A 16,946-nucleotide genomic window follows, 5' to 3' on the forward strand; every position below is an offset into this window, starting at 1 on the left:
TGTTTTGTCATTGTGTTGTTGTTTTTGTGTTATTGTTTTGTGCAGCACTTTGGTGCAGTCTTGTCTGCTGTAAGGTGCTATATAAATAAATTTGACATTGACATTGACATAAACTTTAGTATTTCATCCTTCCTTCTGATGACAAGTTTATGGAGATGATGATTTGATTTTTCATTAGGACTTGACACCTATCCACACAGCCAAATGTAGTAATAGATGTTTTAATGACCTCATTGTGCTTGATCTCAGTTAAGCCAGGTAGAAAATCTGTGGAGTATCGACATATCAGAGGATGAGAGAAACCAGAGCCAACAACAAAGGCAGGCTGCTATGAAAGAAACCTGGACTTCCTTAATACCTCAGCAGTGCAACAGGTTGATCGCCGCCATGCTACGCTGCATTAATCCAGTAATTTGTGAGAAAGGAGGTCTGAATAACTACTAAGTGCATATAATGTACAGTGGATGGACATACTATTCAGTGGATGGACATACTATTTAACCACAAGATTATTTTTGTGGTTAAAATAATCTTTTTTTAAACATAGAAATGAACTTTAATGAATCTATAAGTAGAAAAAAGCAGAGCAAACAATTGTTTATTGTCTTTATTTTCAAATGTATTATTATTACCTGCACAAAGATCTGATGAATCAAGTCATTAAAAGACTCTGATACATTTTAAGACTAATCTAATAAAGTTTGAAATCAGACAAAATAAAAACCTGTTAGAGGCCCTTTAGATCAGACCGCAGTTGTTCTGATGCAGAATGAAAGCATAGCTGTTATAACACTGCAATATCTGTAAAATCCTTCAGTATCAATGTTTAGCTTATCTTGGGTGACAACACTGTGCCTTACAGCTTGTTTTACACATGGACAGAAAAGCATATTAGTTGAACAATCCTTTTAAACTGACATTAGGGAGCCTTTGTTTGTGAAACAAGTGTTAAGTAAAGACAAGGTTTTTATTTTTAGCTCGGTCACACTGAAATTAATCTGGAAGATCACAGTTTATCAATAGGTACTCATGTGACTGTATTTCATTGGCATCAAAAAGATCCTCTTCACTGACATTCCTCCTAATGATCATCCATGCGGGCGTAAGGATTTTCCTTCGCTATGCCTATTAAAATACATGAACAAAGATTGAATTTAGGAAACTGTGCTAACTGCATTAGTTACTTTTAGTGTTTAATAATGGCAAATGTGGATTTTACAAAAGAGCAACAGTTTCAGTAACTGGAGAAGTGTAGTTCTGCCTTTATCCACTAGATGGAAACATTGACCACTTGAAAAAAAAAAAAGATTTTTCTTTGTAATCTTCTTTTCATTATCATTTGTTATTCTTCACTTTCTCTAACTACCTTATCAAATATATTTTTGCTGTGCTATTCTTTCTTTTTTAAAAACAGCACATTAACAATTTGCTATATCTTAAAATCCCTAGCTGATGTTTCCAAATTCCATCATCAAAAGATTAGGTCTCACCATATTTCTGTCTTATTTCATCATGCCTCAGCTGGATCTCTGTTTTCCTAAAAGGGGAGAAAATCAAGGACAAACTGTTGAACGGCAGACAACTCGGACAGCTTGGATCTGTTTATTTTCACATCAAATTAATACGCAACTGAGTTAATGTGTAGAGTATATTTGAAACAAGACACATGTAATTGGTTGAAAATTATTTTAAATTAGATTTTGGCCACATGAAAATCTAGTTAGAAAACAGGGATTGATCAGGTTCTTAGCAGACACCTACTCAACAGCCATTCACCTGGCTTTCTGACGGGCCTTCCTCGCTCGGGTCTGTCTCTCCACCTGCGCATCTTCTCTTTTGTTTCTAAAAAATAAAAAAATAAGTAAATATGACTGCTTTGTTTATATGTTCAAAATATTAAATGGTTTAAAGAAGATGTAAAATTCTTATGAGATTCAGTGTCTTTTGAACCTTTTCATATTTTGTCAGCTTACATCCAAAAACTTTAATTAATGGGATTTTAAGCAATAGACCACACAAAATAATGCTTAATGATTGGACTGGAAGAAAAAGCTGGAATCTGTGGCTCCATTTCTTTGAGACTCTCTTACTCGGATACCGTCACAATAAGATCCAATGTAACCAGTGGCTTTCCAAAGTATTCTAATTAGTAAATAGAGTCAGTCTGTGTGTAATTTATCTCAATATAAATACAAATGTTCTGTGAAAGTCACAGAACATTTATTCTCATGGTTTGGAGAACATAATACAAAACAGCACCATAAAACACAGCAGAAAGCTCCAGCTGTGGGTTAGTGCTCTGTTTGTGGAACGAAAAGACAAAACACAAAGCATTGATGTCATTTTTTATATGTTTGGTTAATGTGACGTGGCCTGGGTATCCTCTGATGAGCAGCCCTTACACTTTTAATATATCCTTGCTGCATAAAAAAAACCCTTTTCCTCTGAGGTGACAGGTCGGCGATAGAGCTTTGGAGAAGTTCAAAGCAGTTGGATTATAAAACAGGCTGCAAACATAAATTTTATTTGTGAAAATAAATTACAATTATCTATATATTACTTTGCTTTGGTGTAAATTCCCACATTTGTTATTCAATGTGGTAAAATGTAATAAAGTTAAAATGTTTTGAGTACTTTTCAAGACACCATATTTTAGACTTTTATTAGTGAGGAGTCATCTGAATAAGTGCTCTTGGCTAACAAAAGAGAAGATTATACTAATTATCAAGGAATGCTGCAGAAAAGAAGGTGGCTTATTGATTTTGACATTGAAAAAGTGAAAATAGAAACTAAGCACATATCCAAAAAGTTATTCTTTTATTATCCAAGCTCTTACAAGAGGCTGAGGCTTAAATGCAACAGTGAGAGAAAGCTCTTTGGAGATAGCGGTGTCAGCCCAGCCTTACAGAATAATAACCCATTGTGTCCCACTCACCACCACTCTGCCTCCTCCTTTGGTTATAAACCAGATTCCTCTGCCAGTGTGTTTCATGTGACTCACAGCTTACCCAATCCTCTGACACTTGCAGCAGCAGAAGCAGCAGACGAGAATGGCAATGATGATGACTCCAGCCAGTACTGACATGGTGATGATCAATATCTGGAAGTTGACTGTAAATTTTAAAAGGCGAAATGAAAACTGAAATGAATAAAATCCACCCATAAAAAAAACTTTCAGCAGTGTAACAATGTGATCTCTGACCTGAGGGTTTATGATCAACTAGCAGGTTGTACTACACTAATCTCAAAGATAAAATGTTTGATTTTAAATTGTTTGAAAAAATAGTAGCAGCTCTTTACAATGTTCCAACATTTTAAACTTATTTTTCTAAAACTGCTGACAAGGTCTGGTAGGCTCAGATTTACACCAATAGCCAAACAATTCTGGAAATTGGTTGCTGACTGAAATTCTAGCTTCCATTTACGCATGGGGCCCATATAGACAGTAACCTGCCTAAAAATGGGTCCCAGACAGGATCATCCATGCCTGACATATTGACCCCATTTATTCTCTTTAATCTTTTTACATACATTTGTGAAATACCTTCTAAACTACTTTTTTTATATGATGCATTGTTTATGGGAATAACATAAATCTAAAATGAAATATGGTTTGTGAAGTGATCAAGTTCAACAAATGGTTGAATGTTAAAGGATTTAATTGCAGACACTTTCTGTATTTACATTCAAAAACAAAGATGATGCTAAAAAACTGATAGAAATTATAAGAATTTAAACAGTAAAAACCGCATAAAAAATTAGACATTATTAACATGGAATATTAACCTTTGAGAAAGACTATACTGTTGGCAACTGGTTGATTTTGCTTTGCTGACTTTTTTAAATAGTGAATTCGATTTATTTACCTTTTTGAGATATACATGATGCTTTTTTTTATTTTATGCTCTTTGTTAATGTAATTTCTTGTTTCAATTTTGCCTGAGTTTGAATTTCCAAAATGAACACATATATAAAAATAAAATTACTATAATAAAACTGCACATACCTGATATTTACTCAATAATTCTCACTAAAAAAACATCACATATACTCGCAAAATATATGTCAAAACACAACAGATATACACAAGGCTGACACACATCCCGTTTTGCTGTCTTACCCCAACACACCCCCCATCGTGCATCATTCAGGGGGCAAACACTGTTGGGGGGCAGGATGTTCTTCACAGGGTAGTCCATGCATTGTTGGGTGGAAGAGCACCACAAGCACTGCAACAGCAAAAAACCCCACAAAGATATTCATTGGTACATATGGGAGTTCAATGGATTTTTGAATGGGTATTGGTGTTATAAAACACACATAAAACTAAATACAAGCAAATTTTTTCCCTATTCGTGGTAAACAAAAAAGTGCCGAAGTAAAATAGTCTGTTTACATATATATATATATATATATATATATATATATATATATATATATATATATATATATATATATATATATATATATATATATATAAAAGGTCAAAGAGGTACAGAAAAATAAACTCAAATCATTTTGTTTTTAAAAACTCAACCTCAGTCAAACTGAATTAAACTTGTACATATTTGTTTATTTCATACGTTTGGGTTAATTAATATTTGTTTTGTGGTTAAAAACACGAAGGATAACCCCTTTGACGTGTACCGTTCATACTGCGCCCCCTACAGTCAGAGTGCACAGAATTAGTCGCAAGTCTGGGAATCTTTAAAAATCCGTAACGAATGTATGTTTTCCTTATTTTTGGCTGGTGATCTTTTTTTAAAAAAATGATTTTATAAAGAAAAAAAGAGGGAAAAGTACAAACAAATTCAAATCGAACATCGCTGACTTCTGATGAGAAATCGCAATAGCAAAAGAACGCACTGGCCAAGGCAACACATCAAGAAAGTGGAAAAACTGAGGGGTGGAAAACTTACTGCCACATTCTGCAGACATTCATCACAACTACTGTTGGATTTCAGGCTACAAGGAGCTGAAACAGAGAAAATGATGTATGAAAACTGAAACACAATAAAACAGAGGTTTGTGAGTGTTCCATCTTGGCACTTGGAGTTTAAAACTCAGATTGAAAAACACGAGGTTTCACTGTTGAGAGCAACAAAAGCCCTGTTTAGAAAGCTTATGGGCCAAATCATTATCCAAGTCGCTGATCTTTGTTTTTGCTCACTATAAATCTAATTTACTGATGTCATGTGACAACCTCCTGACCACAATGACCGCACATAAAAAAAAAAAAAAACAATTCACAACAGCCTGAAGAAAACTTACCCGGAGCCGGGGACGGTGTCTGCGCCTCTGCTGCAGCGACAAAAACAGTAAAGACACAGATGTTAAAGAATAAAGCAAAAGCAGAGGAGGTTGAGGTGGAAAACCCGAACATGGTGCCACCAGTGGGAAGCTGTGGAGACGGAAAAAAGGCGTTTGTGAAAAGTGAAGGCTGGACGTCTGCTTTACGATGGTGGACGTCATGAGCAGCTGACGCTTCTGTCATGAATCAGTGGTAGAGAGATAATAATGCTTCATAAGGTGAAAAAAAAAGCTTACTGTCTGGATTTGAACTAGCGCTAGGCTTATTTTCCTCACTGGGTTTCAAACTAATAAAAACTTTATTGCACAAAATGAGAACTTTACCCATTTTAATGACAGGGACCGCAATGAACCAATTTCGGGTAAACCGTAGTGACAAAACCCACACGATTCCAGTTGTAAAAGCAATTAAGTCATTCTGCTGTGTTTGCAGGTTTTAATTGCTTATAGACAAAATATTGGAGCATAATGTAAAATTTCAGTAAAAATAGTTAACTGTCTAAAGATGATTATGGTATAACATAACCCTTACAAATAAAAACCCATGGAAATCACATGTGAAAGTCACGTGATCACATGTGATTTTCAGGTGATTTTTTTGTAAGGGCCATTCTGTCTTTATATCTATCTGTAGGCTCATCAAGAGTTTGCATGAATAATATTAGCATGGCTAAAAAGTCCTCCTGTGGAGAGGTAGAAGCTACTTACATTTAGAGAAATATATTTGAATGTTTCAACTAATTTTGTAATGTTTTTTGTAGAGGCACTGAGTTTGACTGCAGCTTAATTATCAGTGTTTAAAACATTGAACTACTGGCTCATCTGTTTAACTGGGTTTCTCTCCCAGAGGAGCAACTTGCTGCCGTTAACCCCTTATGGTTTCTTTAACTTAGAAAGTATTCCTGGATCAGTGCTTTTATGTTTTCATTTTTGTGTATGCTCTGTCTTCTCACATGTCCAGTTGGTTGTGGCAAGAAAGAGGGTTTTTACTTTCCATTGTCGCTACATGCATTCTCAGTGTGAGGGAAGGTCAACGGCACGATGCAATCGACTGTCCAGTCGCTACATGCGCATCCAGAAGGAGTGAGGAGTCAATGACTCAATGCAATCTACCAGGTTTCCTTAGATAGAAAACTTCTTGACCAATTTTAGTTATGAACTTAACTTATTTGTAGGTTTTGGTTACTAGGATCAATTGGAGCGTATGGACTGGACCTGTATGATTGAACTGCACTGATTTTTTTGTTTTTATTGTATAGTGTTTTTAAATAACATGCGTTGTGATTTGGCACTGTATAAATAAACTACATTGAATATGCATGTATCCAAATGTTTTCTTTTTATTGTTGCAACCTGTCCTTAACTTGCTTGGGACTAGTGGCAGAGCAAGAAAATTTTTACTGAGGTGGCCAACAACTGACCAGTACCAGAGCTGGTTTGGAGCACAACATTCATATGTTCCAAATCATTCACTAAAGACAGAACATATTTTCTTGAAGTGTTTAAAAAGAAAGTTATTTATGTTTTCCAAGCTAAAGAAAAAGTATCTGTGAGGGAATAAAAGATGAATCAATATTCAGTATTTTGCTGTAATCTATTAATTTCTGATGTTTCCTGTTCAGACACATCCAACATCGTCTCAATCATATTGTAAAGGATGAAACCAACACAAAAACTATTTCAAATACAATAATTTATTAAAGCATTTTTAAATTCTTATATAAAACATTTTCAGGGTTTTTTGCCTCATCAAAACAATCAGAAGTCTCAAAAATACAGTCGTAATCAACGGCAAGGTGGCTCACTCTCTGGTGTGGCTGCCGGCAGCTGACCAGAGTGTCCACTGTTGGTGAAAATGATCGTGGTGTAATGGAGGACAGTGATCTAATGTGAGGTAAATACTAAGCTCATTATGTCGACATTATATTACTCTAACCGTGAACTATACTGCAGATTGGTTGGCATTGACTTAATAATACAAATTTAACAGTCAGAGAAGCCCAGAAACAAAATGGAGACAATTCGTCTGGTCCATCTCAGCATCACTTTCCGTGTCCATACAAGCACAAATTAGACTAACAATTCATTACAAGCGCATTTAGCTTTCTTGTCTCTCAAATCCATTGAGTGTTTTCAATAAATAAATACCACACCCTCACTTGATTGCTGACAAAAGGCAAAAACACACAAGCAAACTATGCTCACAAATGCAATGAAATGTTGTCATGCTTTCATTCTATAACACACATTTTGGCTGTTTTTAAACATACATTCAGCTCACATTTGTTCTTCTGGAACAGAAGCACACATATTATGCTACTTTGTAATTTTCAGTCTTGGTAGAACAAAAGGGTTTTAGACTTTTAATTGGTGTATCTACTAACATCATGTTTGATCAGTTTTAGTTCTTTTTTATTGGTTTTGCCTCACATGTGTAAATAATCACAAACCAGTTTATATTTTGCTTCTGCAAGGCCACATTTATGCTGTTAAGTAAGGCAGAATGAGGGGACTTAATAAATACCCTGAGGGGATCTCCATTCTGGAGAACATTCATTAGAAAAGGGGCCAAAAACTCTTGAAAAATAAAACACCAATCTAATAAATAAAGGTGCTAACTCTGTCAGTGTGCATATGCCACATAAGTTGTGTGAAATGTTTTGATTTGGTAATTTAGATGTGGAGGTGTTTCAAATTATACTCAAAGAGTTCAAAATGTTTAAATAAAATCCATGAAGAATATGCCTGATTTCAGTTTAAAAAATAAAAAAAAGTGAAATGACCAGTGTAACTCTTTGGAGAATACATGGAAGATCGTGCAGGTCCATTGGGATAAACATTCAGAATCTCTGCCCAAAAAGGTAGGAGAAGTATCATGTTTGGGTATTATTGGGGGGATTTCTAAATGGAGTGTGTTGATGTCAACTCAAAATCTTTGTAGCAAAATCGCAGGTGGTTCCTCTTCTCTCATCTCCACCTTTTCTCTGTGCCATTTAGGCAGCTGAGTAGGTATGGTGTGGGTTTCCAGTAGATCACCGGATCCAGTTGGTTCCATAACTGGACACAGATTTGACACTGCAGCGCTTCTTCACAATCATGTTTATGTACGCTTTCATGATCTTCGTGATCTCTCCGACCTGGCAGAAATGCAGCAAATTAAAGGGGAGTCAACAGCTATGAATAGTTAAAAAATAAGAAACAAAACTGCATCTGAAATGTCCGATGTCTTGCAAAATCAATTATATCCCTTGAACTAAATACGGGAATCAATTATATTTCCGTATTTAGTTACATTTTAAGATGTAACTAAATATGGGAAACTTCTGAAGAAAAACAAATTAGTGACTGCAAAAGGAGCAGAGGTTCATCTTGCAATTAGACAATAGTAAAGATATAGCTGGAACGACAAAGGAATGATTTTGATCAAAGGATATTATAGTGTTAAAATGGCCCTGGACTCAATTGGGAATCTGTAGCAAGACTTAAGAATTACTGTTTAAAGATTGATATAACCAAACTACCTGAGTTTGAGTTACTTTCTAAGAGGAATCAGCAGAAATTTATGTGAAAGGTCAGGAACATACTCCAAAAGACAGTATAAAACCATGTCCCACTTTTCAGGTTTTATTCGAAAATAAAGGTGAAAATTTAAAACTTTTTTTTAGAATAATTAATCAAATCCAATACAGAAAAGTTTGTGTTTGCAATGTGACAAAATTTGAAAAAGTTAGGGCACAAAGGATTCTACAAGCCAATAAGAAGTTCCAATAAAAATTGTACCTCTGGTGTCTCGAAAAACATTTCCCTCTCATCCACAGTGATCTTGTAGGTGCAGGGCTGTGGAGCCCCAAAGAAGACAATGTGCTCGTACGGGAATGTCTCCAGAGGCTTTGGCTCGCCTCTCTTGTAGACGGACACATTCTCGGCGCTCACACTCAACCAGAGGTCATGTGGGAATCCTCCTTCTTTACACTGTGAAGACCCAAACATAAGCAGAATCACAAAGACTGATATAAACCTGTCCCAATCTTTCCAGAAGTCATCTACTTTCTTGTACATCCAAAATTACCTCCACATCAAACAGTGTGGATCCATATCCCGGCCATTCCTTTATTATGCTCATGTATTTGAGCATGGCCTGGTGCTGATCCAGACCCTTGATGTGGGACCACTTCTCCACAATGCTTGCCCTGGTGGCAGACATCTCCTCCTTTATCCACATCTCCAGCATCTGCTCCTCCTCCAGGCGTTGCTTCTTCATGGAGCCCGTCTTCAGTCCACGCCGCAGCGTGCCGTCCAGGAAGCTGGTCCTCCTTCGCTCCAGAGTCTGGCCCGACCCGGAGGCTCCACCCGCCTTGGTGAACTGCAGGATGCGGTTGCGCAGGCGACCCACAGGGTAAACGTTCTCCAGGTTCCATGCGATCCGGGTTTTGTCTCCGAACAGGAACTGCAGGCGCAGAGCAGCAAGGTGTTGCAGTGTCTCTTCACGAGCAGGAAAGTGGCCACGAGTCAAACTCTCATGGGCCTGACAAAAACAAAGAAAAACATATTGTCATTAACATGAATGTATTTTTTCTTTTTTAGCAATTTTATTAAAATTTAATTGAAATCAGAAAAACAAACCTGCTCAAACATGAACGCAAACTCCACTCCTTCCTTTGGCATGCTTTCGACATCCAAGAAACAGTAGAGTTTAAAATACAGCCTCCACTGGCCCTCATCCCGAGCTTCCTCACTGCCAGCCAGTCTGGGGAGAGAAAGCCGTAAATCTGTCACTCCCACATCTGGTTTTATACAATTTTATTGCCTCGTCTTCATATCACTGACATTCCCAGGACACCGATTTCTGTGTCTCTGATTAAAGATAATGTCTGGGGAAAAAAGGTTCAAGCATACCTTTCAAATTTAGCCAGAACATCAGCCACGAGCACCCTGCTTTCCACAGCTTTGTCCACAGTATTGTTGTGCTCAAAGAGCGCAAACATGTTTCTGCTGTCCTCCATAGCCAGACCTCTGATCAGCTTCTCCACCACCTGACAAAGAGAAGAAATAGAGTCATATGTTTAACAAAGCAGCTTTCGCTCTTAGTGTCACCACTTGTAAAGATGTGCAAATTATTTTTTCTACATTTAGTACATTTGTTTAAAGTAGGAAAAATCACATTTTAAGATATAAAATGTAACAAAATTGCTGGTGATTAATTAATTTTTTTCAACTTAAGCAGTTCAGAATCCAGGAACTTTACTTTAATAATCTATAGAATCATACTTTCCTTGTGTATAAATATGATGTGACACAGGGCCTTAAAATAATCCATAAAGGGGACATGTGGTTTAGTTTTTATTTTTGGATTGATGGTGTTAAAGAGTCTATTGACTTTGTGAAATACCAGCAAAATGCGAATAAACATCTGGTGACTTCTAGCAGGAAACAACCACAACTCATCATTGGATTTTTATGAGGATAATGATTCAAAATATATGGTTAAATCAACACAGGAGTAGTTTAACAAACATAAAATTAACCTCCTCCTCAGTCCCCAGACCTTATCCTTTTAGAAACCTTTGGGCAGAGCTTGAGAGAGAAAATGAAAAGAGAACCTAGGAGTCTGGACACTACAGACATAATAAAAAGAGGAGTGGTCAAGAATTCCTCAATTGTACGTTCCAACCTTGTGCACTGAGTTTCAGGAGAAGATTAAGTACTGCCCAGCTGTGTTGTGTATTAACAATCTTCTAAAAATGACTTTTTAAAGTTGGATTTGTTTCGACACAAGGAAAACTAATCAATGAGCAGTGATTGTGGTCTACTTACCTCTCCAGCGGTGGTGTGAGAGTTGATGGAGATCTTGCAGGAGCCTCCTCCATGGCAGTAGACTGTGGTGGTCATTTCCTGCCTGGTAAGAAGTGCCACGATCTCCTCCTGGGATGGAACAAACTCTCTCGCCTTTGTCTTCTTCAGAGACTCCCCGATAAAATGGGCAAACATTTCAATTTCTGTCCCAGGAAACAACTCCTTAATCCTGAAGAAAATGCAGAGGTGCAAAAACAAACGTTCAGACCAGAACTCAAACTTTTCATCGCTTAGTCCAAGCAGAGCTTCACCTTTTCAGGTGAAACTTGAGGTAGCGCAAGATTCCTCGGCTGGGCAGGAAGGTGCAGCTCATGCAGGTCAGGAGATGCCAGTGGGCTCGGTTGGCGGGACTGTTGGGGTGCGGGACGTGATTGGTCTGTTTGATCAGCTGACAGTAAACTTCATCTCGTAACGGCCTCAAGTCTTGACAGGTTTGCAGGATTCCCTGAATGATTGGCACCGGGTCTGACACGGCCTCCATCTCCTGCAGTGAGTTAAAAATCTTCACGGCTTCGTCCTGCAGGCTGGTGTAACCTTTTTCCTTTTGCACTAAGAGACACAGAGGGGAGAACAGTTTGCTTAGCCAGAGAAAATGATTTTCTTTTAAACACACTCATTGAATACTTCAAACTAAACCATAAAAAATACACTAAAAAGACTAGTTAACAGGGCAGAATGCAGAAAGAAAAACAGAAAACTTATGACATAAAATTGATTACATCAGGTAGATCATCTCATAGCTGACACTAATCTTTGGATGCCCTCTAGAATGTTCTTAAAAATATTTTTCTGAGTGCACAATTGGCCAATACACACACACAAAAAAACAACAACTTTGAAAACTGCATGAATGAACACTCACAGTGGACGCTGACATCTCCATAAGGTAGAGGTAGAAGGGGGGAGTGCAAAGGATGCTGGGTATATCTCAGGATGGGGTTCCGCCAGTACGTCTGCTCCACAGCCTCCACATTTAAACTACTCTCCTGTAACAACAAATCACAAATTTGTTATTTTCTGCCTTATTAACTGACTCACAAAGAATGCTTCTCACCAAATTAAGATTGCTCTAAAGTCTTCAGGATTTCTCAAACACGGCTGGAATGAATAAAAATTGTATTTCATTGTGAGGGCATTTCATAAGGCTACTATGTTCTTAGCAACTGCCAAATAAATTCCCTGTGATACTCATCCTACCGCAATGACACAGCCGAGGGATTATATCTGAATGAGGATGTTTCTCAACACTTCTGCCATCTGATAAATTGACCTATTTCTTTTACAGCTTTCTGCACTCATGTTTCATTCTTGCTGAAGATTATGCAATAATTTGAACGTCCATGCTGTCTGGAAGACTCATGCAGATGATAAAAAAATAAAACGTCTTTGTATTGGTCATTGATTATAGTAAGCCAAACATAAATCAAGGCAAAATAGAATGAAGTTGAACTATAAGTCATTGTTTGACTATTGCAAAATTATATCATAAAACCTTGTGACTTAACATTTTCCTCCTATCTTTTCATCGCTTTTTATGGCTAATCATGAAAATAAAGTTATAACTTTGAAAGCATGAAAACTGTTTTTCATTTGAAGTCACCCCGAAAACACTGTATTCAGTTTCCCAGCAACCAGCACAGCCAAATCTTGGCAGTTTGAATATATGTGCACTGGACGAGGCCAGTGCATACCAATTTCTATGATGTACAAGGAGTTTAAGTGTAGAGCAGCATTTGTTGCTGATGACATTACACACTGCAGTACATACAGTAGCAGCCACGGTGCCAAGAGTGTTACATTAATTTTCGTGGAGTACCTCCAGCCCAGTGTGGTTGTGATGAGGTTGTAGCCTTGGAGTGAGGCCTGCTTTAAATTTTCTGATAATTAATCCACACCAGATAATTGCTGCCACTACATCACACACACACACCCCCACCTGTCCCCACACACTACCCTGAGATGCTTCTGCTCCCATAACAAACCAATACAACCTCTGCATGGGAGATTTGTGCATGCTCAAAACAAACCAAATGCTAGCACACAGAAAGGAGAGTGAACTGCATTCGTAATAAGAACAAGAAGACTTCACCAAGAACCTATGGAGACCTTCCAAGTTCAAAGTAATTTTAAGTATTGAAAATATGGTCTCAATCTTGTATAAATTAGGCCTAATACAAATAAATTTATGCTAAGATAGAACTGAAAGAATGATTACAGAGTTTAATGTCACAAAGTCTGAATGTATGGTAGGGAGAAAGTGGTGATGTTCTGGAAAAGCAAAACCACATGAACAGCACAGCACACAGTTCAAGTACCTCACTTCGCAACCGTGTGTGTCCCTGCCAAAGGTTTGCTAAGCTAGAAAGAATGTTTGTCATTTTACTGAAATATTTGAAATGGTCAGTTCTGAGATAAATCATCAATCCTTAAAGTCGTCAGTTATCAGTGAATCAGGGCTGCATCACAACAAAAAGTTAAACTAAAAAGTTTATCACCTTGATGTCCCTGATGAGTTGCTGAGTTGGTGTTTCGATGGGAACTTTGTTGTCTATCACTCCCTGTATGGCGTTTGCCCACCGCATGGCTTCATTCAGCATTTTAGTATAAAGTCGGTAAGAGTGTTTACGCCCATAAACAATGATATTCCAGTAACCTGGGTAGAGTGGAGAAAAGAGACACGGGATATACAGTATGTGTGAGTGATGTCAATATATACAAAAAAAGGTCAGAAATGATGGTGCTAATTGATGTTAAACCTACCAGAGTCCTTGAAGACTTTCTCATCTGGTTGCACCACAGAACAGAGGCTGTTCAAGACCAGTGTTCCCAGTTTAGTTGTGTTGCGCTCTGATGACTTGTAATAGTCAAGGGAGTTTGTGGTGAGAACAAACCAGCGCTTCTTCAGCTTCAGAGAGGTACTCTTTGCTCCTGACTTCATTTCTTTATGCAGCCAGCCTGAGAATTAAAACCAACATGTTGTCATGGATTGCTACTTAGAATATTGATTACTTAAATTTAATCTTCTGTATGAAAATCTATCACTACACATGCGTATGAATCCAGATCCAGGCTGACCTCTGACTAGGAACTCCTGCCCATCGACTTTTGTATCTCCTTTAGATTTTTGCAGCAGACCAATCCAGTGGTGCATCTCTTCAGGCGTGTCTGTGTTGCAGTGGATGACTCTGTTGGCTGTGATGATCACAAAGGAGTTTGGTCTAGAGAGAGAAAATATCACTTTGAAAAATTTTCTTCAAAAAAAAAAAAAAAAAGGGACTTTGCAAAAAGTGTTAAACCACATCTTAGATTTGCATATTCTCCTTCCAAGCAGCCAGACCGTCAGATATTTGAAATTGGTCTCATAAAAGAGCTTTTTACACTTTTGGGGGGATTTTGGCTTTTTATCAAGTTGCTGTGAATTTACTTGGAGAAATTGTGTTACCTATAAATTATTTGGGCATAAAAATATCTTGCTTTCAGGCAATTTGTTTTGTTTTAGATCAAGGCATTTTTAAATGATTGGTCTTAGGGTGCCAGACCAAACAAAGATTGTGATGTCTGTTGTTGGTCTGTTCACATTGACATATTGTCGCAACCCCAGCAAATAATGCAACCACATTTTAAATGGCCAGTTTTTAAAGATCACAGACCTATTTTGAGCATATTTTTTGGAATACCATGTCATAAATGCTGGTTTGTTGATCTGTCTGGATTATCGCTAGCAAGCGACTCTTGACAATAATGTCACTGTATCGGTTTCAGCATCCTGTTTGTCTGTATTCAGATACATTTTCCTTAATTAGGAGACTATCAGAAAATTAAACTTTTAGTGCAGTAACACTCACTTCAATAAAATATTTGTTCTGTCAATAAAATAGGTAATTGTTGCAGACTTGAAAACAAAATTGGAAATTGAGTGGACAAAGGGACAAAATAACATTAATTAAAATGTAATGCGTGCTGCACAAAAGCGGCATGGATTTTAATGAGTCCTTGGCAAATGCCTTTCCATAAAGGAATGGCATCTGTAAAAAAAAAACAGTCCAGATGAAGACAGCCTTGCTTTCAGAGACTGTTTATCCACTATAATTGTTCCTTTGCCTTCTCTTTGTATACATTCTTCTTTTGCAATGGGTCAACCAACAATCATAGAGAGATACCAGAACATGATAAAAAGGGAGAGAGAGCAGTCAAAAGCCAAATCAAAACTGTTTATCAAGACCAAATTAAATGTTTAAAGACAGTCTGATTGCATAGAAGCAACTCACAAAGAAATTAAAGATGTTTAAAGATCCTAATAGGTGAAATAACATTAAGAAACTCACCTGTCTGGGTTGTCTGATGCACAAACAGAATCAATCAAACCCACATCTAATGTACCCTAGGAAGAAAAAATGGTGGTGTGAATGAAAAGCTTTGCCTTTTAAATCCAAAATATTTTCTGTAGACATCGAGTCCTGTTAATGGCTGCAAAAGAGAAGTTGTAGGTCAGATAAATTAACCTTGCTATGGATCAGAGAGCTTCAGTTTCAAATTCTTCAAGTAAAACCAAAGTTATAATCTAACCTCAAAACTGGACTGAACCTTCAGACTTTAGTGGAATCAGTTACATGTTTATTCACTTCTCATTGTACAATAAATAAAAAAAATAATAACTGAGGCTGGAGCCGAGGCACTCACCACAGCATTCTTTGGGTTGGCCTGTTCGTGGTGCATCTCCAGGAGCTGCTCCGGGCTGGCGCTGTGGACCCGACTCAGCACATTGAACCAACCACTGAGTGGGTCAGAGGGAGTTCAGAAAGCACAAAGTCAGCAAACACATAATTGCAAATTAAACCGTGAACTTCCATCGGGCAACCACAAGGGGGAACTTCATTTCTATACTTGTAGGTTGAGACAATTAAAAAAAAGCAGCACTTGGCAGAGAGCAAGATGAATGGAAATAATGGGAATATAATTTACCTGGCATCTTCGGGGGACTCGGCATAGATCTGATAAGTCCTCTCCTCCGTGACAATATTCAGAGCATTTTCCTTCTCGTGGTTGTCCACAATCTCCCTTTAAAAGACACGCAGAGTAATTTTTGACAATGATAACGTGATTACTACAGTACCTTGCAAAAATTATTTATACCCTTTAAACCTTTTAACATTTGTCCTGCTATGGCCACAAATTTCAATGAATCAAATTGGGATTTTATGCAACAAACCAACTTAAAGCAGCAAGCAATGATGGTCAAAGAAGTTTCAAAATAAATAAAAATCAGTGTTTGAATTCAGCTTCCTTTAGCTAATGCTTTATAGAGTCAATATCCCAACAGAATGATGCTGCTGCTGCCACCGCATTTTAATTTTATGGCCATCATGGTGTGTTCAGGCCAGGGTCCTGTGCAGTATTAGTTTTTTGGGCTTTTAGTCCAAAAAAGTTCAGTTTTGGTTTTATCTGACTGAGACACCTCCTCCCACATGTTTAATGTTTCCACTGAGATGGCTTGTAGTTTACTACAACTCGAGGGCAGATTTTTTGAAAAAATAACGACAGTTGTCATTTTTACAGATTGTTTCCTACAAGGTTGTTTTCTGAAGGGAATTTGATGCATTTGAATTTATCTAAAGGTGTTAGGATATTAGGGGGTCTGAATGTAAAAGCACAACGCATTTTTCAGACTTGTAAGTGATTTTGAGGCCCGTTTATCATCTTCTTTCCACTTGAAAAATTTAATATACAGTACAGACCAAAGGTTTGGACACACTTTCTCATTGAATTCAATGAGAAAGTGTGTC

General features: G+C 37.4%; 2 protein-coding genes across 5 annotated transcripts in view; both read right to left on the minus strand.

Moving 5' to 3' along the window:
* Positions 1 to 589: 589 nt before the first annotated feature.
* pttg1ipb (PTTG1 interacting protein b) lies at positions 590 to 5,509 on the minus strand. 2 transcript variants are annotated; one of them, XR_004340024.1, is made up of 7 exons: positions 5,272 to 5,509; positions 4,920 to 4,975; positions 4,121 to 4,229; positions 3,009 to 3,111; positions 1,762 to 1,842; positions 1,491 to 1,537; positions 590 to 1,125 (listed from the first exon to the last, which is right to left on the minus strand). XR_004340024.1 is itself a non-coding variant. In XM_032568711.1 (7 exons), the coding sequence occupies exons 1-7, from the start codon at positions 5,492 to 5,494 to the stop codon at positions 1,082 to 1,084; spliced, it is 648 nt and encodes a 215-aa protein (XP_032424602.1). In that variant the 5' UTR covers positions 5,495 to 5,509; the 3' UTR covers positions 590 to 1,081. The 2 variants fall into 2 exon arrangements, 1 of the variants encoding a protein (XP_032424602.1); XM_032568711.1 differs by having other exon boundaries at positions 1,777 to 1,842.
* Positions 5,510 to 6,984: 1,475 nt separating this feature from the next.
* The window catches only part of myo10l3 (myosin X, like 3), a 65,838-nt gene continuing 55,876 nt past the window's right edge, over positions 6,985 to 16,946 (minus strand). For all 3 annotated transcript variants that reach the window (XM_032567527.1, XM_032567525.1, XM_032567524.1), the window contains exons 28-41: positions 16,126 to 16,221; positions 15,844 to 15,937; positions 15,489 to 15,544; positions 14,239 to 14,381; positions 13,924 to 14,118; positions 13,659 to 13,816; positions 12,026 to 12,149; positions 11,415 to 11,712; positions 11,125 to 11,332; positions 10,207 to 10,343; positions 9,934 to 10,057; positions 9,380 to 9,835; positions 9,091 to 9,282; positions 6,985 to 8,447 (exon numbers count right to left, since the gene is read on the minus strand). In XM_032567527.1, coding sequence (XP_032423418.1) covers positions 8,343 to 8,447; positions 9,091 to 9,282; positions 9,380 to 9,835; positions 9,934 to 10,057; positions 10,207 to 10,343; positions 11,125 to 11,332; positions 11,415 to 11,712; positions 12,026 to 12,149; positions 13,659 to 13,816; positions 13,924 to 14,118; positions 14,239 to 14,381; positions 15,489 to 15,544; positions 15,844 to 15,937; positions 16,126 to 16,221 — 2,386 coding nt within the window. In that variant the 3' untranslated portion in view covers positions 6,985 to 8,342. The remainder of the gene's footprint in view (positions 8,448 to 9,090; positions 9,283 to 9,379; positions 9,836 to 9,933; positions 10,058 to 10,206; positions 10,344 to 11,124; positions 11,333 to 11,414; positions 11,713 to 12,025; positions 12,150 to 13,658; positions 13,817 to 13,923; positions 14,119 to 14,238; positions 14,382 to 15,488; positions 15,545 to 15,843; positions 15,938 to 16,125; positions 16,222 to 16,946) is intronic.

This window comes from Xiphophorus hellerii, chromosome 7 (genome assembly GCF_003331165.1).
Source record: "Xiphophorus hellerii strain 12219 chromosome 7, Xiphophorus_hellerii-4.1, whole genome shotgun sequence".
Classification (NCBI taxonomy): Eukaryota; Metazoa; Chordata; class Actinopteri; order Cyprinodontiformes; family Poeciliidae; genus Xiphophorus; species Xiphophorus hellerii.

What these genes read in the sequence shown, in the direction of transcription:
- pttg1ipb (XM_032568711.1), bottom strand. Translation starts at nt 5,494, where the DNA reads ATGACAGAAGCGTCAGCTGCTCATGACGTCCACCATCGTAAAGCAGAC. An exon ending in TGCAAGTGTCAGAGGATTGG is followed by an intron (nt 1,843 to 3,008) that starts GTAAGCTGTGAG and finishes TTTATTTTTTAG; the next exon opens with AAACAAAAGAGAAGATGCGC. An exon ending in TGAAATAAGACAGAAATATG is followed by an intron (nt 1,126 to 1,490) that starts GTGAGACCTAAT and finishes GTATTTTAATAG; the next exon opens with GCATAGCGAAGGAAAATCCT.